Source organism: Watersipora subatra, chromosome 5, assembly GCF_963576615.1.
Source record: "Watersipora subatra chromosome 5, tzWatSuba1.1, whole genome shotgun sequence".
Lineage (NCBI taxonomy): Eukaryota > Metazoa > Bryozoa > Gymnolaemata > Cheilostomatida > Watersiporidae > Watersipora > Watersipora subatra.
In genome coordinates this window covers 3,222,445-3,244,350 of record NC_088712.1, presented here as the reverse complement: position 1 = coordinate 3,244,350, position 21,906 = coordinate 3,222,445, and the positions used below count along the sequence as shown (strand labels likewise).

At 41.6% G+C, this 21,906-nt stretch overlaps 1 protein-coding gene across 1 annotated transcript; it reads right to left on the bottom strand.

The window, feature by feature from the left end:
• Positions 1 to 229: 229 nt before the first annotated feature.
• Positions 230 to 21,643, bottom strand: LOC137397049 (microfibril-associated glycoprotein 4-like). Its single transcript, XM_068083334.1, has 7 exons — positions 21,316 to 21,643; positions 20,929 to 20,988; positions 19,767 to 19,826; positions 14,332 to 14,550; positions 13,710 to 13,846; positions 1,077 to 1,206; positions 230 to 538 (listed from the first exon to the last, which is right to left on the bottom strand). The coding sequence occupies exons 1-7, from the start codon at positions 21,641 to 21,643 to the stop codon at positions 369 to 371; spliced, it is 1,104 nt and encodes a 367-aa protein (XP_067939435.1). The 3' UTR covers positions 230 to 368.
• Between the last annotated feature and the right edge of the window lie 263 nt (positions 21,644 to 21,906).

The window sequence follows — 21,906 nt, the reverse complement described above, 5'->3', positions numbered from 1 at the left end:
AATTATCATCTGTCTCTTGTTCATTCCAATTCGCTTTCTTTATTTTTCCTTTTAGAAATCCTTCTTTGTTTTTATATTATTTGAAGCCTTTCAGTCAGCTAATGAGGTTATAGCAGAAAAAAATGATATCAAGTTTTTTTAGCCTAAATGTTCTCGGCTGATTCGATAGCAGTAAGAACTTTGTGGTGTTTTAGAGCTGAATAAATCCGCAGGCAGCAGAAGTCTCAACTAACTGCAGGTATTTTATGTAAATATTTGGTGTATATAAATGTTTTTCATCTTTATCTTGTACTTTGTGAAAACAATCTTCTAGCGCCCTAACCAAGTCATGTTTGTACATCAAAAAGTCAATAGAGTTTAGTAACTAGTTAGTTGTGTCTATCGACTAGAGTTGATACAACTTTATCTCTACTGACTCTCATCACTGTCTCTTTCAGAAGAGAAACATCGGCAGTCCAATATACCCCTTCAGATAGACCATGTTTGTGGTACCCTCCATTCAAATTAGAAAGACCACAGTTCTTGTACCACCAAGCACCTGTAGCATGCAACATATTAAAAGATAGGTTGTATAACTATCATCATACTCTGACGTAAGTATGTGCACTGTTGATACATGAATTGGACCATTTTGCTATTGTTCGGAAATTATTATTTTATTAATTGCGGAACAACTGCAATATAAGTTCTGTGAATTTTGGCTTTTGGTGCAATAACTTACCCACGACATTAAAATGTAAAATAATACTACTTCACAATTCAAAATAAGTTTGTTCTGATTGTTACTTTTGAAACAAATTGTTTGAAACAAAAGCAATTATTCACTTCGAGATTGCGAGATTTTTTGCGACATTGCAGAAAATTATTTCAGAAGTAACTTTTTCAAATACTGACTCTATCCCATTTTACAGTTAGTGTATTAGCCATTGAACTAATTTTAAAACAGATACACTGATATTTATGCAACACATAATGACAGTAGCAAAAAATATATTTTCGTAGAGTTCTATTAAAAATGCATGTGTTTGCAATAGATAAAAAATCATGAAAGATTTAACTGAGAACTTTGTGCATACCATGATAAAGGGCTGCACAGTTATAGCCACTCCAGATGTCATGGTCTCTGTCAGCAGTAGAGAAAGCCATACCATTGTTGATAGAAAGACCACTACTTGTAAGGCTACCATTATAAGCTACACTGCTAACCTGATGGAAATATATACAGTACAGTAGGAAAATTCACGAAAGAATGAAAGACAAGGGTACAACACAAAAGATTATTCATTAATAAAAAGGTAATTTTTGCTAAGCAATGCTTTCCTTTATCAGTTATCTACCATTCACTATGTCTCTATCGGAAAACAACATACTCCATGACTATAGGAAGTTTCCAAGTCATAGCTCAATGAGGCGAAATGTAAATACCTCTGAAGTAGTACTTCTTTAGCTCATTTGCACACTTTTTAAAGCATACATGACTATATTGAAACTAAAATATGTTTATTTCAGACCTGTGGTTCATTCTTAGGTCAGTTGCAATTAGAAAAAATGCAAGTACACCAGAATTTCAAATGAGCATGGGATGCCTTTTTTGGTTAACATGTCAATTTGCAAAACTACTGTACAAGTCTTTAAGACATCTGGAACATACATGCAAAAACACATTTTTGTAGACGGCAAAGATTGTCACAATTACTTGCAAGCAACTGTTTTGATCAAAACTTTTTAAAACTTAATTAAACCTAATTGTCAATCAACATCAATAAGCAAAACTGATAGTTATCCAAATGCTTCATAAGATTTTATCCAACCAACCGTTTTAATCTAATTTTGTTCTTATATTCAGTCCATGGAGTGTGGTAATTTGATTAGCATGCATATTTTTATTGAGGAAAATACTTAACATCTGACAACAAAAAGTCAATATGCTTAAAATAAATCAACAGAGACTTTTTACTAGTTTTTTATTAAGTTGCAATTCAACCAACTAAGAATCAATTTACACAAAAACTTTGTTTGGCAGACAATGCTCAAAATTTTAAAATTTTTACTATTTATTATATGTAGTGCTTTTATTATGCCCAAACTTTTCTAATTCAAACCTTACCAACTGTTTTTGATATACAGAAATACTTCAACTTACGAGTGCTCCAATGCATAAGAAACTTGAGATACGAGCCAGCTTTTAAACAAGTTTTAGTACTAACATACGAGTCATGTTTGAGATACGAGCACGTGAGTCAGTTGCCAAGTATGCCAGAGGTGTTTTATGAGAACAGCATCACTCTGTATTTTTCAACTGCTCAGGTTATACTTTTGTACCGGGTTTTCTTGTGCGCAATTTTCTGTGCGGATTCATGTGAATTAAAATTATGGTGCATTGACCAAAAGTTTGCAAGTAAAATGAAAGATAATGGAAAGAAAAAGCAAATGATAACAATTGACATTAAACGGAACATTATTGTAAAATATGCAAAATGTGTATGCGTGATTGAGCTAGCTCAGCAATATTACTGAAATACATCCACAATTATCAAACAGAAGGATTATATTCAGGGCATTTAGTTTGCAAAAGGACTAACCATAGTTTCTAAACGGCGCATCAATCTTTCCGACCGCTGATGGAGAGACTGATCAGGCATTAGATAAAAGATAAACAACTGGCCAGTGACAGCGTAACTTAAACGTTGTTTCAATAAAGGCGAAAAAGCGGGTGGCGAAAAGGCCTATGTGAAAAGGCCGGTGCTTCTATAAAAACTATAAAAATAGACTTTCGGACAAGTTGGCTAGTGGTCGTGCATTAACCCTTTGTGATGACACCTGTGTTTGACCTAATCGCAACATGTTGAAAGCACGACAAAGGCAAACGCCTTTAGGTAAGTTTATCTTATAATGGCTGGGTAGTCGTGAAAGCAAAACAATAGAAAAATTAACTAACCAGCGAGAAACTTCAAACTATAAACGCCGAAGGAATTTTATTTACGTTAAGTTAAAAATGAAAGTTTGCATTTAGGTTTGCTTCTAAGTTTGTTTTTTAGAACTTTGATAAAATCAAATTTTTTAACTTCAACTGTTATATTGGAGGATAACACTTATATCTCTCTCCCTGCCAAATGCTAGTGTTAGCTGCTTCTGCATGTATTTAATTTCACATTTTAATTAATCTTACTTCTTTGCAATATTTTTCATTTGTTGCTTTTTGAAAGCATGTGATAAGTTAGGACAATAACCAACATGTTCTTTCTGTTACAATGTCTTGTTTTGAGTGTTTTATTTGCCTATTTTTAGTGAATGGAAACAATCAAAATATATTTAATTGTTCTATATATAAATAAATTGCACCAAAATGCGAGTAAATTGACATACGGGCTCATTCTCGGAACGCATTAGGCTCGTAAGTGAAAGTATGACTGTAATAATACCAACAGCTTGTAAGTAGAAAAAATAAAGATGCTGAAAATGATGATATTCTATGCTGCTGCAAAAATACTTTACTGCTTAATCTATATTAATATTTATTCTTATCCCACTGTAAAAGTTATTTTGTAAAATTAAATGTTTATCAACCAAATTTGTTTAACTAAACTATGTTAGGTGTTCAATTATTTTGAGATAGTTGTAAACCTGTCTTTGCATGAATTCATAAAAACAATATTTCATCAACTGAGTTCCTAAAGCGTGTACTCATATTAATTGTAGTGGCTTATTCCTGACCGGCATAAATAAATTTTGAATATGTGCTCACTTTTAACTTGTAACTCTCTATATCTGTATTACCATACATATATTTTTATATGTCCTTATGTAGAATGCATTCACATTTTGCCATTAATTATCTCTCGCTACCACTATTTGTTCATTTTATATGCCCTTACGTATTTGCTCTCATTTATCTTGTAGTTGTCTCTCTTTTCCCTTGCATACATTGATGGCAATATGTCCCTATTTACTATGTAATCACTTTCATCGTGTAGTTGTCCTCTCACCACTAGCTTACATTAATTTTCAATTGAACCTATGTTCTATATACTGTGGAGGACCGGGACATGCCTGTGTACTAATTACTGCACTCACATATATATCCGCACTATCATTTGACCGAACCTCTCGAACTTCCCTTATTGCATGCTTGAACTGCCTTTTTATTATTATATAACTGTATCACTGAACTGCCCTTGTATTACTGAACTGCCCTTTTATTATATAACTGAACTGCCCTTGTATTACTGAACTGCCTTTTTATTATATAACTGAACTGCCCTTGTATTACTGAACTGCCTTTTTGTTACATAACCATCATGTTGTATCTGGCAATTCCTTTGTGCTATAAATAGATCAGTAGGCGGAGTTAAACGATAGGCGCTGGCTATATAAGCCAGCGCGGTAGGCAGGCAGAGGTGTGCTTGATTCCACTCATACTTGTGCATACTTGTATTAAAGATATCGATAATAAACTGCTATATACTCATACGAACTGCTTCTATTGACGCCTGCCTGGTTGGCTCACCGATTGTATAAGCAGACTCAGTGCAACCAACAGACGGAACTGCCAGGGTGACTCTAAGAAGGCTAGGAGGCGATCCACGGCCTTGTCTAGACTCGATCAGGTGTGCCATGGCACTAGAGATCCAGTCTTAAGACCAGCCATTAGTGGATCCAGACTAGCCTGGGATAGAGATCCAGAGGCAGGCCGGGGGTTTGGTTTCAGAGCAAGCCTGACTACTAGATTCTTGTCTTGGACTGACTTGACCGCCACAGGCAGGTCAATCAGGCCTCGGACAAGGTCAGCCAGTAGCCCAGGTTGCGACTCCCTTGTTAGGACGTAAAGCTGACTCAGCTACCGGAGTCAGATCCTTTACACTGGTGGCAGCAGTGGGATTTGCTTAACCCACAACAGGACGACTAACAGGGACTAAAAAGACGACGCAGGTATGACCAGACGGACTCGCAGCGCGGAAAGACCGGAAGCTCTCCGAACGGAGGGACTAGGAGGTCTAGAGCGACTGACAGGTGTCTTGGAAAGACTGCTCGTCAACCAGAGAACACAGGGACCCCCTGCACCAAGAGAAACATTCAGAGCCTCAGAATATGACGGGAATAGCGATGTAGAGGCCTTCATCAGACAGTTCAACGATGTAGCCGTTGCAAATGACTGGGGGCCAGGGTCCGCGCTGTTACACATCCGAGATAGACTGCGAGGGCAGGCTAAGGACTGTGGACACGGGCAGACCATACACGGCGTATTTAACAACCTCCGGGCCAGGTTTGGACTGACACCCAAGGAAGCCAGAGCCAAACTGCAGGGCCTAAAAAAGGACCAGCAAGCAACGCTATTTGAGCACGCCACCCAAATAGAGAAGCTGACCGACATCGCGTTTGGGGAAATGTCAGATTGCCTAAAAGAGGAGATGGCCGTAGACACGTTCTGTAGTACGCTGGGCAATGTGTATTTGCAGCGACATCTGCTAGCGGTGCCTACTCCTACGTTGGAGGCAGCCGTGAGAGCAGGGAACGAGTACTTACAGGTTCGACCTAGTATGGCGTCTCACCAAGCCCAACCCTTCAGGTCGGACGTCAGGGCAGTCCAGCCAGACGAGACAGGACAGGGCGAGGGAGAACAGGGCCCCGAAGAGCCGATTGTGGTGGCTAGGACTACCCCGAATACTCTCGAGCTGCTGTTGACCTCGGTGACGGACCTAGCCAAAGAAGTGGCCAAGTTAAAATTGTATATCCATCGACCGCAGTCTATTACAGAAAGCGGGACGAAGAAAAAGGAAATGGCGAGACGCTGGGGGTGCAACCAGGAAGGCCACCAGAGGAGAAGTTGTCCGCGGAGGCAGGCAAATCAGAGGACATCCTATAGGCAGGACCAGGGAAACGCCTACGGCCCGCAGCAGTAGGTCTACCTGCTGGCTGCGCAAGGGCACTCGGACACGAAAAACACAGACAACGTAACAATACAAGTCAAAGGGAATCTGGAGTTGATCCGGAGGGTTGGCAGCATCCGACTAAAACGGCGGCACCAGTCAAGAGACCCCCGGTAGAAACGATTCCCGTCTACAACCCATACCAAAGTCTATGGGAACTGGACGAGGAGGAAGAGGGACGCGAGGCGAGCCCCCGGGACTCACCGCGGGCGGCCAAACAGGCGCAGCGGCAGTACCTCCACCAGATCCAGAGACTGGACGAAAAACGAAGAGTTTATGGACGTACCAGAGAACCAGAAAGGCCAGGGCGGAAGGGAGGTCCCACTAGGGCCGAGCACCCCGAGCGATCTGGACAGCAAGGGTCGGGACAGAGAGCAGATTCAGGGGTAACTGAAGCTCTCGAGAGACCAACGCTGTACAGATCAGGAAGAAGGGAGCTTGCGACCCAGATGGAACCCCGCCGTAAGCCTAGACAGGTTAGGTCAGAGAGAGATGGCCCCACCGGCGCTGATCCGTTCAGGAGATCCGTATCAACCGGATCGGGATGGAACGAGGACCCAGCAATGGCGGAGCATCTCCAGAGACCGGAGTACCATAGACCCAGAGACGAAAAGGGCTGGGATGAAGCCGAACCCCCGAGACGGGGGCCGACCCGAGGCGGCCATCTCCAAGGAGGGAATCTAGGCCAACCCACGAGTCCGGTGTCGGGTCCGACAGGCCGGTACGGGGAGAGCACAAGGCCAGCTACTCCCGAGGAAAGCCTGGAGGACCAGCTCGAAAAGAGTCCACCACCGGATAGGCCTAGGGGACGTCCGAGGAGGAAAAAATCGGAAGAGATGCTCGATACCGCCACAACGGGGGAAGGGTTGCCAAGAGTTGGAGCTCTGGAAAAACCCCATAGGTCGAGCTACTTCCTACCGGGGAAGGTAGAGAGGCAAGACCTCCTGTTCCTCATAGACACCGGCTGCAACACTAACCTACTCTCCAAAAAGGTGTTCGACAGAATGCCGGAGCGAGTGAGGGTGCAGTTAGAAGAGAATGACCGGTATGGACTCATGGCAGATGGTAGCAAGCTCCAGTTTTATGGACTGATAAGGCTAACCGGAAGGATCAGGGACGTGGCTATAGAGGAGAACTTTCTCGTAAGCCAGATCAGCGAAGACGCTATTCTGGGTATGCCTTTCCTGACCTCCCACAAGTGTCAGATTGAATTCGGCCGACCCGTCATTTCCCTAGGGAATAGGCAACTTACTTGCACCGACAAATACGGGAGGATAATGGTGTCCAACGTTCACGCCTGGAAGAAAGTTACTATCCCTCCCTTGTCAGAGGTAAGAGTGACGGGGAAGATCTCCGCCAGAAATTACGTGCCGATGGGCTTGATAGAGGGCTCTGATCCACATCTACCCGTGGCATGCAGCCTGAACAGGCCTGGAGAGGGTGGTGATGTCACCATACGATGCCTGAACCCCGGACGTCAACCGATAGAGTTGGGCGCCGGACACGTCATTGGCTCATACACGGCTGTGGAAGAAGAGGACATACAGACGGATCTCTGGTCTGGGCCGGAACACGGGAGCCTCGACGAATCAGGAGTGGGGTGTGCCACTGTAAGGACGGGGGAAGCCGTTCCGGGTCACCTGGTTGAGCTATATCAGCAGGCCCTCCCAGGATGCCGGCACGAGGGAGAGAAGCAGAGCCTGGCCCATCTTCTGACCAGGTACCAGGACGTGTTTAGCAAGTATGATGGCGACGTAGGAAGGACCGACCGAATCGCCCACAGCATACCCCTGATGGAGGGTGCCAGGCCGGTCAGACAACCCCCCCACCGGTTGGGACCTCTCAAGGAGGCAGAAGCGGACAGACAAGTACAGGAACTACTGGAAAAGGGTTTGATCGAGCCTGCCAATGGGGCGTGGAGTTCCCCAGTCGTCATGGTAAAGAAGAAGGATGGCGGATGGAGATTTTGTATTGATTATCGACAGCTGAATGCGGTCACCCAACAGGATGCGTACCCCATCCCTAGGATTGATGAAAGCCTGGACGCCCTGGCAGGAAGCCGATTTTTTAGTACGTTGGATCTGACCAGTGGATACTGGCAAGTACCGCTAGATCCGGACGCTCAAGAGAAATCCGCCTTTGCCACGAGAAGCGGGTTGTGGAAGTGGAGGGTGCTGCCCTTCGGATTGACGTCAGCACCCGCCACCTTCCAAAGACTGATGGAGTCTGTACTTCACGGGCTCCATTGGAAAACCCTCTTGCTATACTTGGATGATATCATCGTAATTGCTCCAGACTTCGAGACCCATTTGGCCCGTTTGGGAGAGGTCTTCCAGAGACTCGCCGCCGCGCAGCTGAAACTGAAGCCCTCTAAATGTGAGCTCCTCCAAAGGAAAGTGAGGTACCTTGGCCATGTGGTGAGCCCGGAGGGAGTGTCCACGGACCCGGAAAAGGTAAAGGCAGTGGCCGAATGGCAGACCCCTCGAAATATAAAGGAACTGCAGGCCTTCCTGGGGACCACGGGGTACTACCGACAGTACCTGCAAGATTACGCCACTATTGCCAAGCCACTCACGATCTTGACTAGCAAAGGGAAGCCTTGGAGGTGGGGAGCAGAAGAGCAGCAGGCATTCGAGACCCTCCGACAAGGCCTGATCTCGGCACCGGTGCTGGGGTACCCCAACCCAAAGAGTCAATATACTCTGGACACCGATGCCAGTAATGTGGGAGTGGGGGCCGTCCTGTCCCAGAACCAGGGGGGCAGGGAGACCGTAGTGGCATACTACAGCAAGACCCTCAGCCCAGCCGAACAAAATTACTGTGTGACGCGCCGAGAGCTCCTGGCAGTAGTAAAAGCCGTCAAGCACTTCCGGCCCTACCTGTATGGTCAACAGTTTGTGCTCCGCACGGATCATGCCTCCCTGAGATGGCTGTGTAGGAGGAGGGAGCCGTCGGCTCAAGTAGCTCGGTGGCTGGAGATTTTGTCAGAATTCTCGTACCTACTGGAACACCGAGCAGGGGTCAAGCACGGGAATGCCGACGGCCTGAGTCGACAGGTCTGCCCAAACGACTGTCGACAGTGTATCCGAATAGAAGAGCGAGATGGGGGCCCTAGCAAACAGGCATTGCTAGAAGGAGAGTCCGACACCGTGGCCGCAATTAAACTACCAGGAGACCGAAATTTTTGACAGCTGGTACAGAGCCAAATGGAAGGGACACAAGCTGTGGCCAGGATGTACTGGGCAGTAAAAAATGATCAGGAGCTACCAGAGGAGGAGCTGACTCTAGGGAGTAACGAGCTCCGGGTCCTACACAAGAGACGGGAGGCTCTGAGGTTATCCCCAAACGGTGTCCTGGAGGTCAGACTAACGACGGACGGCCACCCCAGATGGTGTACCCTATGTCCTCGGGCGGACCGGAGCCGGGTAATGTGGGACACGCACAGGCTTGCCCACGCGGGGGTTCACAAGACGGTAAAAAGGTTACTACTCAATTGGTATTGGCCGGGACTGAATGCCGACGTGAGACGACTCGTCAAGACGTGTGAGATCTGTCAAGTGGCAAAAACCGGCGGGAATCACGCAACTAGGAGCAGACACCGATTGTACGCCGGGCGACCATGGCAGAAGCTAGCGGTCGACCTGGTGGGACCAATGCCAGTGACTAACCGAGGGAACAAGTGGATCCTAGTGATTAGCGACCATTTCTCCAGATGGCAGGATGCAATAGCGATCCCGGAGGCAACTGCCCCGGTGGTAGCCACAACCCTGGACGAAAGGGTGTTCTGTTATTTTGGCCTACCCGAGGAATTACACTCCGACCAAGGGGCTCAATTTGAGTCTAAACTCATGGGAGAATTATGTAGTCTATGGAACGTAGACAAAACACGGACTACGCCATACCACCCCCAGGGGAATGGCATTGTAGAAAGAAACAATCGGAGCTTGGGAGATTCCTTGAGAGCCTTGCTCCTGCGCCGTGGGCCTACAGAGTGGGACTTGTTGCTGCCACAGATAATGAGGGCTTTCCGGGGCACTCCCCACTCCGCCACGGGAGAAACCGCGAATTACATGATGATGGGCAGGGAACTGCGATTGCCAGACCAGCTCTCAGACCCCGTTACAGTCACTGGCCAGGCGGTACAGCCCTACGTACTGGAACTGGCCAGCCGGCTGGAGGAAACGTATGAAATTCTCCGAGACCGCCAAATGAAGATCCGGGTGGAGGATGACGAAGAGCCCCCATCGTTTGGGACCGGTGACTTGGTGCTGCTGGTCAACAAGAGACGTAGACGTGGAGAAAACCCCATGTTACAGCCCAAATATGTGGGACCCTATACAGTCACTAGGTGTAATCCCAACCATACGTACCAAGTAGAGAGACAAGGACAAATCTCAGTACAGAACGAAGAGAGATTAAAACCATACTACGCGTGTCCAGAGGCCGATGGGCGGGCCCCGGCCACTAAGGAACCCTCCAGGAGGCCAAACATGAGGGGTGCCACTGGACGAAGAGAGAGGAGGCTGGAAGAGTTAGGGGAGATACTGCCCGCAGTAGAGTACACTGGAAGGGAGCCTCCCCCGTTAACACGGCAGGAGAGGATGGAACCTCCCCCGGATATGGACAGTGACACGTTCAGGAGACGACTTCTGGAGATCCTGGCCAGAGAAAGAGAGTCTGCCTCGGGCAGTCACGATCCCAACGGAGGGGTTAGGGAGGCAACAGAGCAAACCGGTATAACCAACGCGGAACCAGAGGAACCAAGTCTCGGGCCCTGTTCCGAAACCCCGGTGGAGCCCCCCGGACAAGAGTTGACGGAAGGAGAGACAGATAATACCACAGTCGACGAGGCCTCCGACTCCGGGGTCACCGAACAAAGGGATCCGCCCCAACCCGAAGTTTCTACACCAGCACCAGCTGAAGAAGAGGTGCGAATAAACACAGAACCCAGGAGAACAGAAAATGGTATGGGAGAAAGACGAGACGGGAGACCACGGCGAATGGCGGGCCCTCCGATCAGATACGGCGAGACTGTGTGCCACCAAATCGACCCTGAAGAAGAAGGACCGGAAGCCAGAGAAAGACAGGCCGAACTCAGGGAACGGTATCAGTCTACCAAAGCTATGGTGGAACAACTGGAGACCTTGATAGAGAGGGAAGGTCTGAGGACGAACTTAGAACTGATGTCTCAATATACAATTCTAAAAGAGTCGGTTGCCGAACTAGAAGAAATGATGGCCGCAAGCCGCCACGGAGGAGGGCAACCAGATACAGTCATACCTGGCCGAAATATCCCGGGAAAGGGGACAGAGACGGAGGCAGACGAAGAAAACCAAACAGGAGAAGAACCATCCGGCAATGAAGGCCTTCGACAGCCGACTCCGAACGATAGAACAATTCAGGAACGAGAGCACGGTAGGACCGGAAAGCGGCCATCTTATGAAACTGAGACAGCCTCCAGTCACTTCAACCGTTGCGCACTAACGAAGAACCAGCTCTCTCCACAAACCTATATCACGAATATGAGACCAACTCCAGATGAAACCAACGCCATCGGGGATCCAGAACTGCAGGTATTATTAACAGAATTGGACGAGATCTTGGAAGGAACTGAGATAACGGCAGGAAACCAAGACGTCGATCAGGTAAAACGACCTGGGAATAGTATAACCAAGGAAAATATCGCACCCATTGCCTATAAGGGAGCGAGGCCAGTAGAACCGGCGATAACCACTACCAGGATGGTGCAAATGATAGGGAACAGGGCGCCCCAGGACAAAGCCAAGCCAAAACAGGCCAGGCAAACTTCTGAGGGCCAGAGTTCCCAAGTCAGGAGCAGAGGTAAACCACTCCAGGGTGGCCCTCCGCTAGAGACTAGCCAGAGGCACCGACTGAATACTCAACCGCGACCAGGACCAGTACAAGCCTGCTCGATAAAACTAACAACGATTCCGATCGATCAGAAAAAAGTGAACGGACCGCCCGAGAGAAGAAAAAGCCGAGAGACCCTCGACGGAGTAGCCGAGGATATCTGGTACTCCCCCACTTCCTACGCAAGGATGGAGGCCGCGGAAGACCGCCAGAAGGGAGAGTGCAGACTCTGTGGTTTCAAAAACAAGGACGGTAGGGTAGTAAGGAGACATATTCGGCAACACTTTTGGCGCTACTGGTGCAAATGTCAGAAAAACTCATCATCATTCTTTAGTATATACAAGCATCAAAAGAAAGCCAAGGATTCCGGACTACACCCTACTATTGTATACCAAGTAGATCAGGAGTGGTACACCGATTTTTGTACATACATGAAATGGACAGAGTACCCCCCGTTTGGAACCTGCCTTCCCATAAAGGATGGGAACGGGTGGGTACGAGGTAGAGGGATGGGGCAAAAACGACCCAGGACAGAGTCACCAGAAGAAAGGGGGTGTACTGAACCGGAGACCCTCCAGGACAACAGGAGAGACGGACCAGCCGACCTCCGCGTCCATTTAAACCGATGCCGAGCCACCGAAGGAAGAGAGGAGCGGGTCCAAAGGCCTTTGTCTCGAGGGTACGTAATCCCAAGAGTAAAACGGAGGGAAGCAAGACTCATCAATCCGGAAATAAACATACCGCCTAAGGGAGCTGGGACAGAGATAGCGGGAGAAAGCGAGACTGCCCTGGAGATCCACATCAATGCGGATGACATCGCTGGGGTATACACCGAAGCCGATGGCAAGACCAAGGAACCTACCAGCAACAGGGTAACCAGGGCCATCGAGAACACACGGGCCCGGCGAGAAGAGTACAACCGTAGAGCGGGAAGAGAAGAGGACCAATACCGACGTTATATCCGGATGGCCGAGGAATGCCGGGTAGAAGCTCAGAGGTTGAGAACACAAGCGCGGCGTTTCCACTGAGTTCACTTAATTGTTCACCCCTGGCCGAACAATTGGGGGGGAGAGTGTGGAGGACCGGGACATGCCTGTGTACTAATTACTGCACTCACATATATATCCGCACTATCATTTGACCGAACCTCTCGAACTTCCCTTATTGCATGCTTGAACTGCCTTTTTATTATTATATAACTGTATCACTGAACTGCCCTTGTATTACTGAACTGCCCTTTTATTATATAACTGAACTGCCCTTGTATTACTGAACTGCCTTTTTATTATATAACTGAACTGCCCTTGTATTACTGAACTGCCTTTTTGTTACATAACCATCATGTTGTATCTGGCAATTCCTTTGTGCTATAAATAGATCAGTAGGCGGAGTTAAACGATAGGCGCTGGCTATATAAGCCAGCGCGGTAGGCAGGCAGAGGTGTGCTTGATTCCACTCATACTTGTGCATACTTGTATTAAAGATATCGATAATAAACTGCTATATACTCATACGAACTGCTTCTATTGACGCCTGCCTGGTTGGCTCACCGATTGTATAAGCAGACTCAGTGCAACCAACAGACGGAACTGCCAGGGTGACTCTAAGAAGGCTAGGAGGCGATCCACGGCCTTGTCTAGACTCGATCAGGTGTGCCATGGCACTAGAGATCCAGTCTTAAGACCAGCCATTAGTGGATCCAGACTAGCCTGGGATAGAGATCCAGAGGCAGGCCGGGGGTTTGGTTTCAGAGCAAGCCTGACTACTAGATTCTTGTCTTGGACTGACTTGACCGCCACAGGCAGGTCAATCAGGCCTCGGACAAGGTCAGCCAGTAGCCCAGGTTGCGACTCCCTTGTTAGGACGTAAAGCTGACTCAGCTACCGGAGTCAGATCCTTTACAATACTCACATTTAGCTTGTAGTTGTTTCTCTCACTTCCAGTTATAAAGCTAGACCAGGTTCCTGACTTTGTAGTCTCATTAGCTGATTTCACAAGAATGTTCAGCCTCCTATTAGTCTGAGTTAAAATGTGGAGTTTATTTAGCCCTGAAATATATTATTCTAACTTTGGATATTGTAAGATCTTTAAGTTTAATAAAGAGTTATCTTTAAATGACGTAAAACAAAACTTCTGAATTATATATGCAGTTTGTTGGGAGACTAACAGCAAAGACATTTAAATTAGTTCATGTGAAGAAGAAAATTAATTGTTTATGTTTAAATTATTTTTTTCAAATAAACAAAAGTTTTTGAAAATGTGGTTGCAAACCAAATAACAGCATTCTGGGATATATTAAGGGAATAATTAAAAAAAATAATGTAGTGTTGTGTTAATCCTTTTGTTCATGAGTATCCAGTTTTAATCATTTAAAACTTGCCAAAAAAAGTTTTATGCTGTATTTTATTGGGCTTACAGATTTATTCGATTGCTTGATGCATGAAAAAAAAACAAAACCAAGCCTGAAGGTATAATATAAAAATATATGTTTCAATGCAAATTGACACAAAAATGCATAAATCATAGTTTTTACCTAACCAGTACTCTCCAGATGCATTACCAAATCCATCTTTGTACATGAACCAGTCTTTGTAGAAATCCACACTGCCATCAAAACGTTTCTGGAAGACAGTCCAGCCATGACCATCAAAAAAATCACACCAAACCTCAAATGGTTTAAAGTTGCTGGAGGGTAGATCTAATAGGTAAACACCAGAAGTAGTTGCTCCTTGTTCATAATGTTCTTGACAATCTATAAAATTAAATTGCGACAACCTACGATTAAAACCCCAAATATTTAGTTATCTGTAAAAATAATTAAGTTTTTGTTGTGTATTGGAGTTTATGATAAACAAAAAGCTAAAATTGTATTATTTAGAACATCTGGTATTCAAGTAGTCTACAATAGAGTTATTACCAGCAAAGCTTATGGGTTCAGTGTATAGCTACATATATTGGTGCATATTCATGTAACTAAACAATGTATCCCATAATGCTGTAGTTATTCAATCAGACAATATGTTAATCTGGCTGTAATAAGACAGATATGTAAAGACGATTGCTCAACACAGCTTTGAGTAGCAAGTGTATCGTTGCAAGAAAAAGGAATCTTAAGTTATGTAAAACCTACTTATCAACAAAAGAAATGTGTAAATAGTTACAAAGCCCCTAGTTTTTAGATTGATTGCTTTGCAAACTTATTAATAATCTTAAACTAAATTGTTGTAGATTTTATCAGAAAGTTTTGTTATTTTTCTATCATTTTGATTGTTTTTGATTTTTGAGGTGATTTGTTTGGTCGAATGTTTTAAGATTATATTTGATAGAACTTCATCGCAATTCAAGTGCTCAGACTAATTGGAAGTGAAACTATGACATCTAATGTTGCAAATAGACAACCGGAATAGAAATATGTAACCTTTCAAATTGTGTGCAATCGCTGATAGCAACTAGTGACATCATTTTGCGCGTACCTTTGCAGTCCCTTTGTCTGAGCAGTTTAATTGCAATTTAGTTTTGTATATTTTAACCTTGAAACATCAGGGTGGTCAGATCACCTCAAACATCTTAAACATTCACAAATGATCTAAACTCGCTAATGCTTTCTCATAAATTCTACTAAAACTTTGTGTATGTTTATCTTCAACATTGTTTTATAAATTCTAAAACAAAACTCTCAAAAGAATTTTAGCGTCACTAAAATGAATAATTACAATATATATACTTATAAATGTATAGTCATAAATAATTACATAAGTGGTTATATATGTACCGTATAAAAAGGATCAGATTTTATAAATATATATTTGTTTATAAAATCTGATTTTTTTATATGTATATATACATATATATATCTTTTCATTTTTATTTTTTATGGTCATATATAATTATGTTTTATAGCTCTGTAGACATTCTTTTATTGACATGCTTAAATTATTTTTTGTGGTTAGTGAAGCAAATCTTAAAAGTGCCTCCGGCAAGCCCAACATTGGTGTTAGTTGGTGTAGTGTGTGCAGTGGTCACTTTTGCCAGATATATAAGTGATCAAGTTAGGCATTTTTATAGCGGGCAAGTGTGTTGTTGAAGGCACTTGCTTCTTTGGCCTCCTTTCCTGTGGGTTGGCACTAATCTTTTGAGACTCATATTTGTATGTCGTAAATTGTTCATGCAACTATAGCTGATCTTGCAGTTGTTGATGTTAAATATTTTATGCAGTTGGCTGCTAGGTAAAAAATCAGTTGCGCAGACCACTGTAGACACTACACATACTAACACCTATGTTGGGGTTACAGAAGGCACATTTAAGACACGCTACACCAACCACAAAATATAATTTAAGCGTTCCAACAAAGGAGAATAACCATCATTTTGTTTTGTTTGTATCATACAAACAAAACAAAACGATGCAAACTATGTTTACTAGAAAAATACTTCATAATATGAAAACCAGACTTAGGCACCTGGAATAAAAAAAATGAATTAAATTTCAATTGCAGACATGCTAGGAGTTATCTTCTCAGTTACACTTAGCACTAAATTACATGATTAGCACAGCGAGCCCATTTCTGACATTTCGGCACATTCGGTAAAGCTTTTCATGTTAGTACAAACAAGTCTGATGAGTGCATCACACAAAACAAATTTGTAGCGCAAATACTAAAAGTTTACTTTCTTCGTAATATTTTTTCAAATATATAAAAATATATATATTTAATTATATATATATATATAAATATGTCTACACTAGCTGTGCTACCTAAATTTGCCCAGGTAATAAAAGTCAGCTTTTAAACAATGATAAGTAATCAGAGTTGCTTGACCCACTTGCTATTAGCCAGGCACATTGCCAATGGAAGATTTTATTACACTTAATAATGAGAGCCAACAGCTTTCGTGACATTATGCTATGTCCCTGCATCGTACGCGAAGCCTTTGGGTAATTGCTCCCATATAGCGACATATATCAGCTGGAGAAGAAATCAATATTTGTGGTCTAAGTACATATTTATGTGTCTAACTACAGTGGTGTAGTATGGTGTCAGACTTGCTAACAAGTGGGACCCGTGATCAAATCTTCTTCGGTACAAATTCTTTATTCCAAGATTTTAAGATCTATATCTGAATGCATACAGATATACATACGACAACAGAAGACAGATGACATAGTTATATATAATTATATGTACATATATATTATATAGTACTATATGTAGTATATAGTACTGTGTATAGTGCTATAGTATGTATATATAGTATATAGTGCTGTCTGTAGCATGAGTATATATATATATATATATATATATATATATATATATATATATATATATATATATATATATATATATATATATATATATAGATATATATATATACATACATGTATATATATAAACTTTGATCGAGATCTCAAAACTCGAGTTTGAAAGGTTTTTAAAAAATTGAATGTAGATTGTATTGAATAACAAAAGATAGCAAGAAATGCAGCTAACTACAAATGTTCAACCAGACCAAAATACCAAAGAACCTTGTTACACTGACAAATAGTAATAATAGCCATAATAGTAATGATTGCAACCAATTTAAGAGTCAGTCCACTACTCTATCAAAAAATCCTTATCAAGTTATGCATCTGGACTTTCTCAGAAGCTTATAGTTTTAAGCAACAATAACTTGAAGATCGCTAAAGCTTTAGATAAGAAAACAGCTCAAACTCAACTCAGCCGGTAACCCTTTAGTAGTTTGTCATGGCAGGTATTAACTAGGGGCTGGACTAGATATCTGCTGTTTCAAAACTCATGTACTGGACTGTCAACAAACCCCTTTGTATTTTTGGCCGAATAAGCAAATAACTCAAGCTGAGCTGCGGGTTGAGTTGGAATTTCCCCAACTTCTTTTGTAAAAACAAAATTAGGTCCTAACTGATGATTGAAAGAAAATAGGTTATAAGCACATTTACTACAGCGTAACCTAATATCTGCTAAATTTTTGTTTTAACTGCAGCGCAAATCATTTTAGATAAAATACGTGGCAAGATTCAATTTAGAGGAAACTGAAGAATTTAGCTATGTGAAGTTTCAAAATAAAACTTCTGAGTAATGAATATCTTGCTGCCCATTCATATATTTTATCATAGTTTGGTTGCAAAGAAACAATTTATTGAACTGAATTCTGCGGTTGGTGCTAACAATAGATTCACTTCTAATTTTGCCCACGCAAGACTTTCTGTTCTTTGGAAAGTTATGAGGAACAAGAAGAATCTAAACAAAAATGCATTACAAGCTTCCCTAACAATATCAATGATTAAATGTAACAAATTCAAAGTGCAAGTACTAAAACAGATTCAAACTTCAATTTTATCTTTTATTTGGACAAGTTCTAGTCACATACACAGCAATGTTTCTAACCCTGACTACAAATGACCAGACAGACACTTATTTTATTATAATTAGTATGATAATTTTGTCAATATCACCGCCATTAAGTTAGGCCTTATGCCATATTACTGAATTCTTACTAGTCACTAGTATGCTCAGCAGTTCCCTGCATTGTGAGATATCGTTATGAATAACCAGTATGTGCATGATTATCCAGTGAAACCGTAAGGTTACTGAGTACTGTAGTGGTGGTGCAGTGTAAAGTGTTTTTTTAATGTTATCCTCTATGTTGGATTCATGTGCACAGTGTTACTTTTTCTGAATATCTTTAGAGTGGCTTCGGGCAAAATTCTTTTTTCCCAAAGCATATTTTAAGCATTATTTGCAGTTTATGTATGTGTTTGTATACACGGTGTTTTAACACATGGTGTTAATATAAACCATCCCAAAAACACCATATTTCTAGGCATAATTATTTATTCTATATAAAACTGGCCCTCTCATATTGCAAAATTGCGGTCTGAGCTTGCATTTATCTCTGTGCTGATTTATCTTGTTTTCTCCAAAAAAATATTTGCGTCAATTCTTTTTTGTAAATGTCTTACAAACAGTAAACTAGTTCATTGTTTGATAGCTTGAAGACACACACCAAAGACTTATCTTAAAAAATTCTTGTCATAACAGAGCCTATTTCAAGAAATATATACATTTATGTGTTTGTATAATATATACATATATATATTATATAAATGCCGTATGTTTGGTTTCCGTGCAGGGCAAGTTTTTTCAGTGCTCTTGAAGTGTTTTTAGACAAACAGACAGATACTGCTCTTATTATAGTAAATATTATAAAACCTGTTGTTTGATTAGCAAGTATTTTGGAAGTTAGTTTGAGAGCAGCTATACGTAGTGACTGAGTGATCGCCGTGTTCTGTATGGCCTCACTGGGAAACCATAGCTGGTGGATCAAGTCTTAAAAAAGAGCATTGTCAGCGGAAGTATGATATGATTTTAGGCATCATTTTAAATGATAGGTAAAAGACCCATGTCTGTAGGTTATCCTGAGTTTATGGCTTTTAACAAGTCATTTCGTTTCTATAGACATTTTACTTAAACAATAGAATGGCTACTCATAGCTTTAATTGTCCCGTTTACGGTTTTACTAAAACTATAAGCTCCCTGCCGTTTATGCTGGATCCTTTTTCAATTAAGTTAAACCTCTGTTACTGCAACATGAAAAAATGCAAATAATAAACAACATTTGATCTAAACATTCTTTCAACGCCCAACAGGAAAATAATGCTGAGGTATCTGTTGATATTAATATCGTTGAAGCGTTTATCAACTTTTAAAAATAATAAACATATTCTTGCTCTAATTCTGTTTCACAGAACTACAAGTAACTATTTTATGAATGTTAAAAGAGCTAAATAAATTTAGAAAATATCCTGACTGAATTAGCATACACCTCAGATTGTGTAAAGTTTATATGTTACCCTTTTGCTTCTGGAGCAGTTTTTTACTGAGTAGATACCAAAAAACAAAGAATGATTTGGAATATATTTCTGAACTTTGTATGCAAAAAATCACTTACCTTTTGCTGCTGGCAATAGTGTGGTTGACTTCTCTGAAGCTGGCATTGTGAGCATCGTCACTGTAGGCACAAATACATAGCAGACTCAATGATCAAATGGCTTATCCAATAACTGCAAAAAGCTCTTTTCAGAACATGAATATTTCTAGATCTCTAATACATTATAAAATATAAAAAGGCTCGGAAGACTTTCAAAGTGGTTGTTTTTTGATATTGTAGTTTTGTTTTTTGTAAAAAATATGAAAAAAAAACATTTTTCATTTTAAAAACATTATTATGTAACAGATTAGTATTTGCAGATATCTATGGTAGAACGATTCAATAAACCAAGCTTTCATTTTGCTATTTTATAATTATTATTAAGTAAAACATGTTGTAAATTACGTAAAAAGTACTTTATTACTTTGTGATATGGCTTTAGTTGCTCCTAGCGACAGTTTTGTCACGCCATCAAATTTGAAAGATTCACTGTGGCGCGGCGCTATGAGAGTCTTCAACAATTTGCTGAACACAATCTTAGCTGTCTCAAGATTTACTGATGTCAACCGTGAGAGTCAACGTTATGTTTGATTCTGATAAGCTCTGAGCACTCATTCGGTAACAGCGTATGAGCAATGTAGATCTTCTCATTGTAGACAAATCAATCAGTTTCTACAGACATTTTTACTCAAACAAATTAAATAGCAACGCGTTGCTTTAGTTTTACGGTTTCTGGTTTTACTGAAACTATGGGCTTCTTGCCGTTTGTGCTAAATCATTCCTCAATTAAGCTAAACCTCGGTTACTGGAACATGAAAAGTGCGAATAAAAATTCACATTATATCCAAACCTTCTTCAATAAGGCTAAGGTATTAGTTACTATTAGTAATGTTGAAAATTCTATCAACTTTTAAAACAATACAAATAATATTGCTCTAATTATATTTTACAAAACTACATGTAACTATGTTAAGAATATCAACCAGTCATTTCCGAGTTCCAAGCGACCAGTTCTACAGAAATTTAGGAAATATCTTAATTAAATTAGTTCATACCTTGACTTGACTATACTTAATATGGACTCCTTTTGCTTTTCGGCTAATTTTGTACAGAATGAATTCCAAAAAAACATGCAATTATATGGCGAATACTTCTGGACTTTGCATGTAAATTAATCACTTACCTTTAGCAGCTGGCATTGGTGTAGTTGGCTGTTTTGTAGCTGTCGTTGTCAGGTTAGTTCCTGTAGATACAAATACATAAAAAACTCAATGTTGAAATAGTTTAGCCGATAACTGCCAGAAGCTCTCTTCAAAACATGAATGTTCTCAAATTTCTATCGCATTGCAAAATAATAATAATTTTTAATAGTTTTTAATAGCTTAGCAGTTTGTGAAAAATATGGCCAGAGCGATAATTTTTACCTACAATAAATTCTTTATTATATGACAGATTAATCTTTGCATATACATATGCTAGACCAGTGCAGTAAACTATGCTTTCATTTTGCTATTTTATAAGTATTATCAAGTAAAACATGTTGTAAATCAAGTAAAAAGCATTTTATTACTTTGCGATGTGGCTCCAGTTGCTCCTAGCGACGGTTTTGTCACGCCATCAACTTTGGAAGTTTTACTGCGACACTCTATAACAGTCTTCAACAAGTTGCTTAAAACTATTTTTGCTGTCTCAAGATCTACTGATGTCAAACTGTCAGATTCAACGTTACGTTTGGTTCTGATAAGCTCTGGACACTCATCCTGTAGCAGCTTATGAGCAATGTAGATCTTCTCGTTGTACACGAACAACTCTTGTGCATTGCTCTGCGGTCCGATGTAGCTAGAGTTTCCTGCTATTATTAGCGTGAAAACCAGAGCAAGTTCAAAGAACATACCCATTGTATGAAAGCACTCTTAAGACTGAGCTTTACACACTAACTTTCAGTGTTTTAGATATTGATAAAGGTCAGTGGAGTAACATTGTGGCAAGCTCCGCCTACAAATTTGAAGATGGGCTAGCCAGTTTCTTATAAAAGTTTTAAAAGTGAATCCACAAAAATCTGATGAATTTTATCAGAAACTATTGGTATTTTTCAATTGCTTGGGAGAGTTTTTTATGTTTAAGGGAATCTGACTGCCAGGATCTTTCAAAATTATAAACG

Excerpts from the sequence above, each read along its gene's own strand:
- LOC137397049 (XM_068083334.1), bottom strand. The coding sequence starts at position 21,643 with ATGGGTATGTTCTTTGAACTTGCTCTGGTTTTCACGCTAATAATAGCA. Across the intron at positions 19,827-20,928 it reads ACCAATGCCAGCTGCTAAAG|TGACGATGCTCACAATGCCA; the intron begins GTAAGTGATTAA and ends TTGTGCCTACAG. Across the intron at positions 13,847-14,331 it reads ATCTGGAGAGTACTGGTTAG|GGCTAAATAAACTCCACATT; the intron begins GTAAAAACTATG and ends AATATATTTCAG.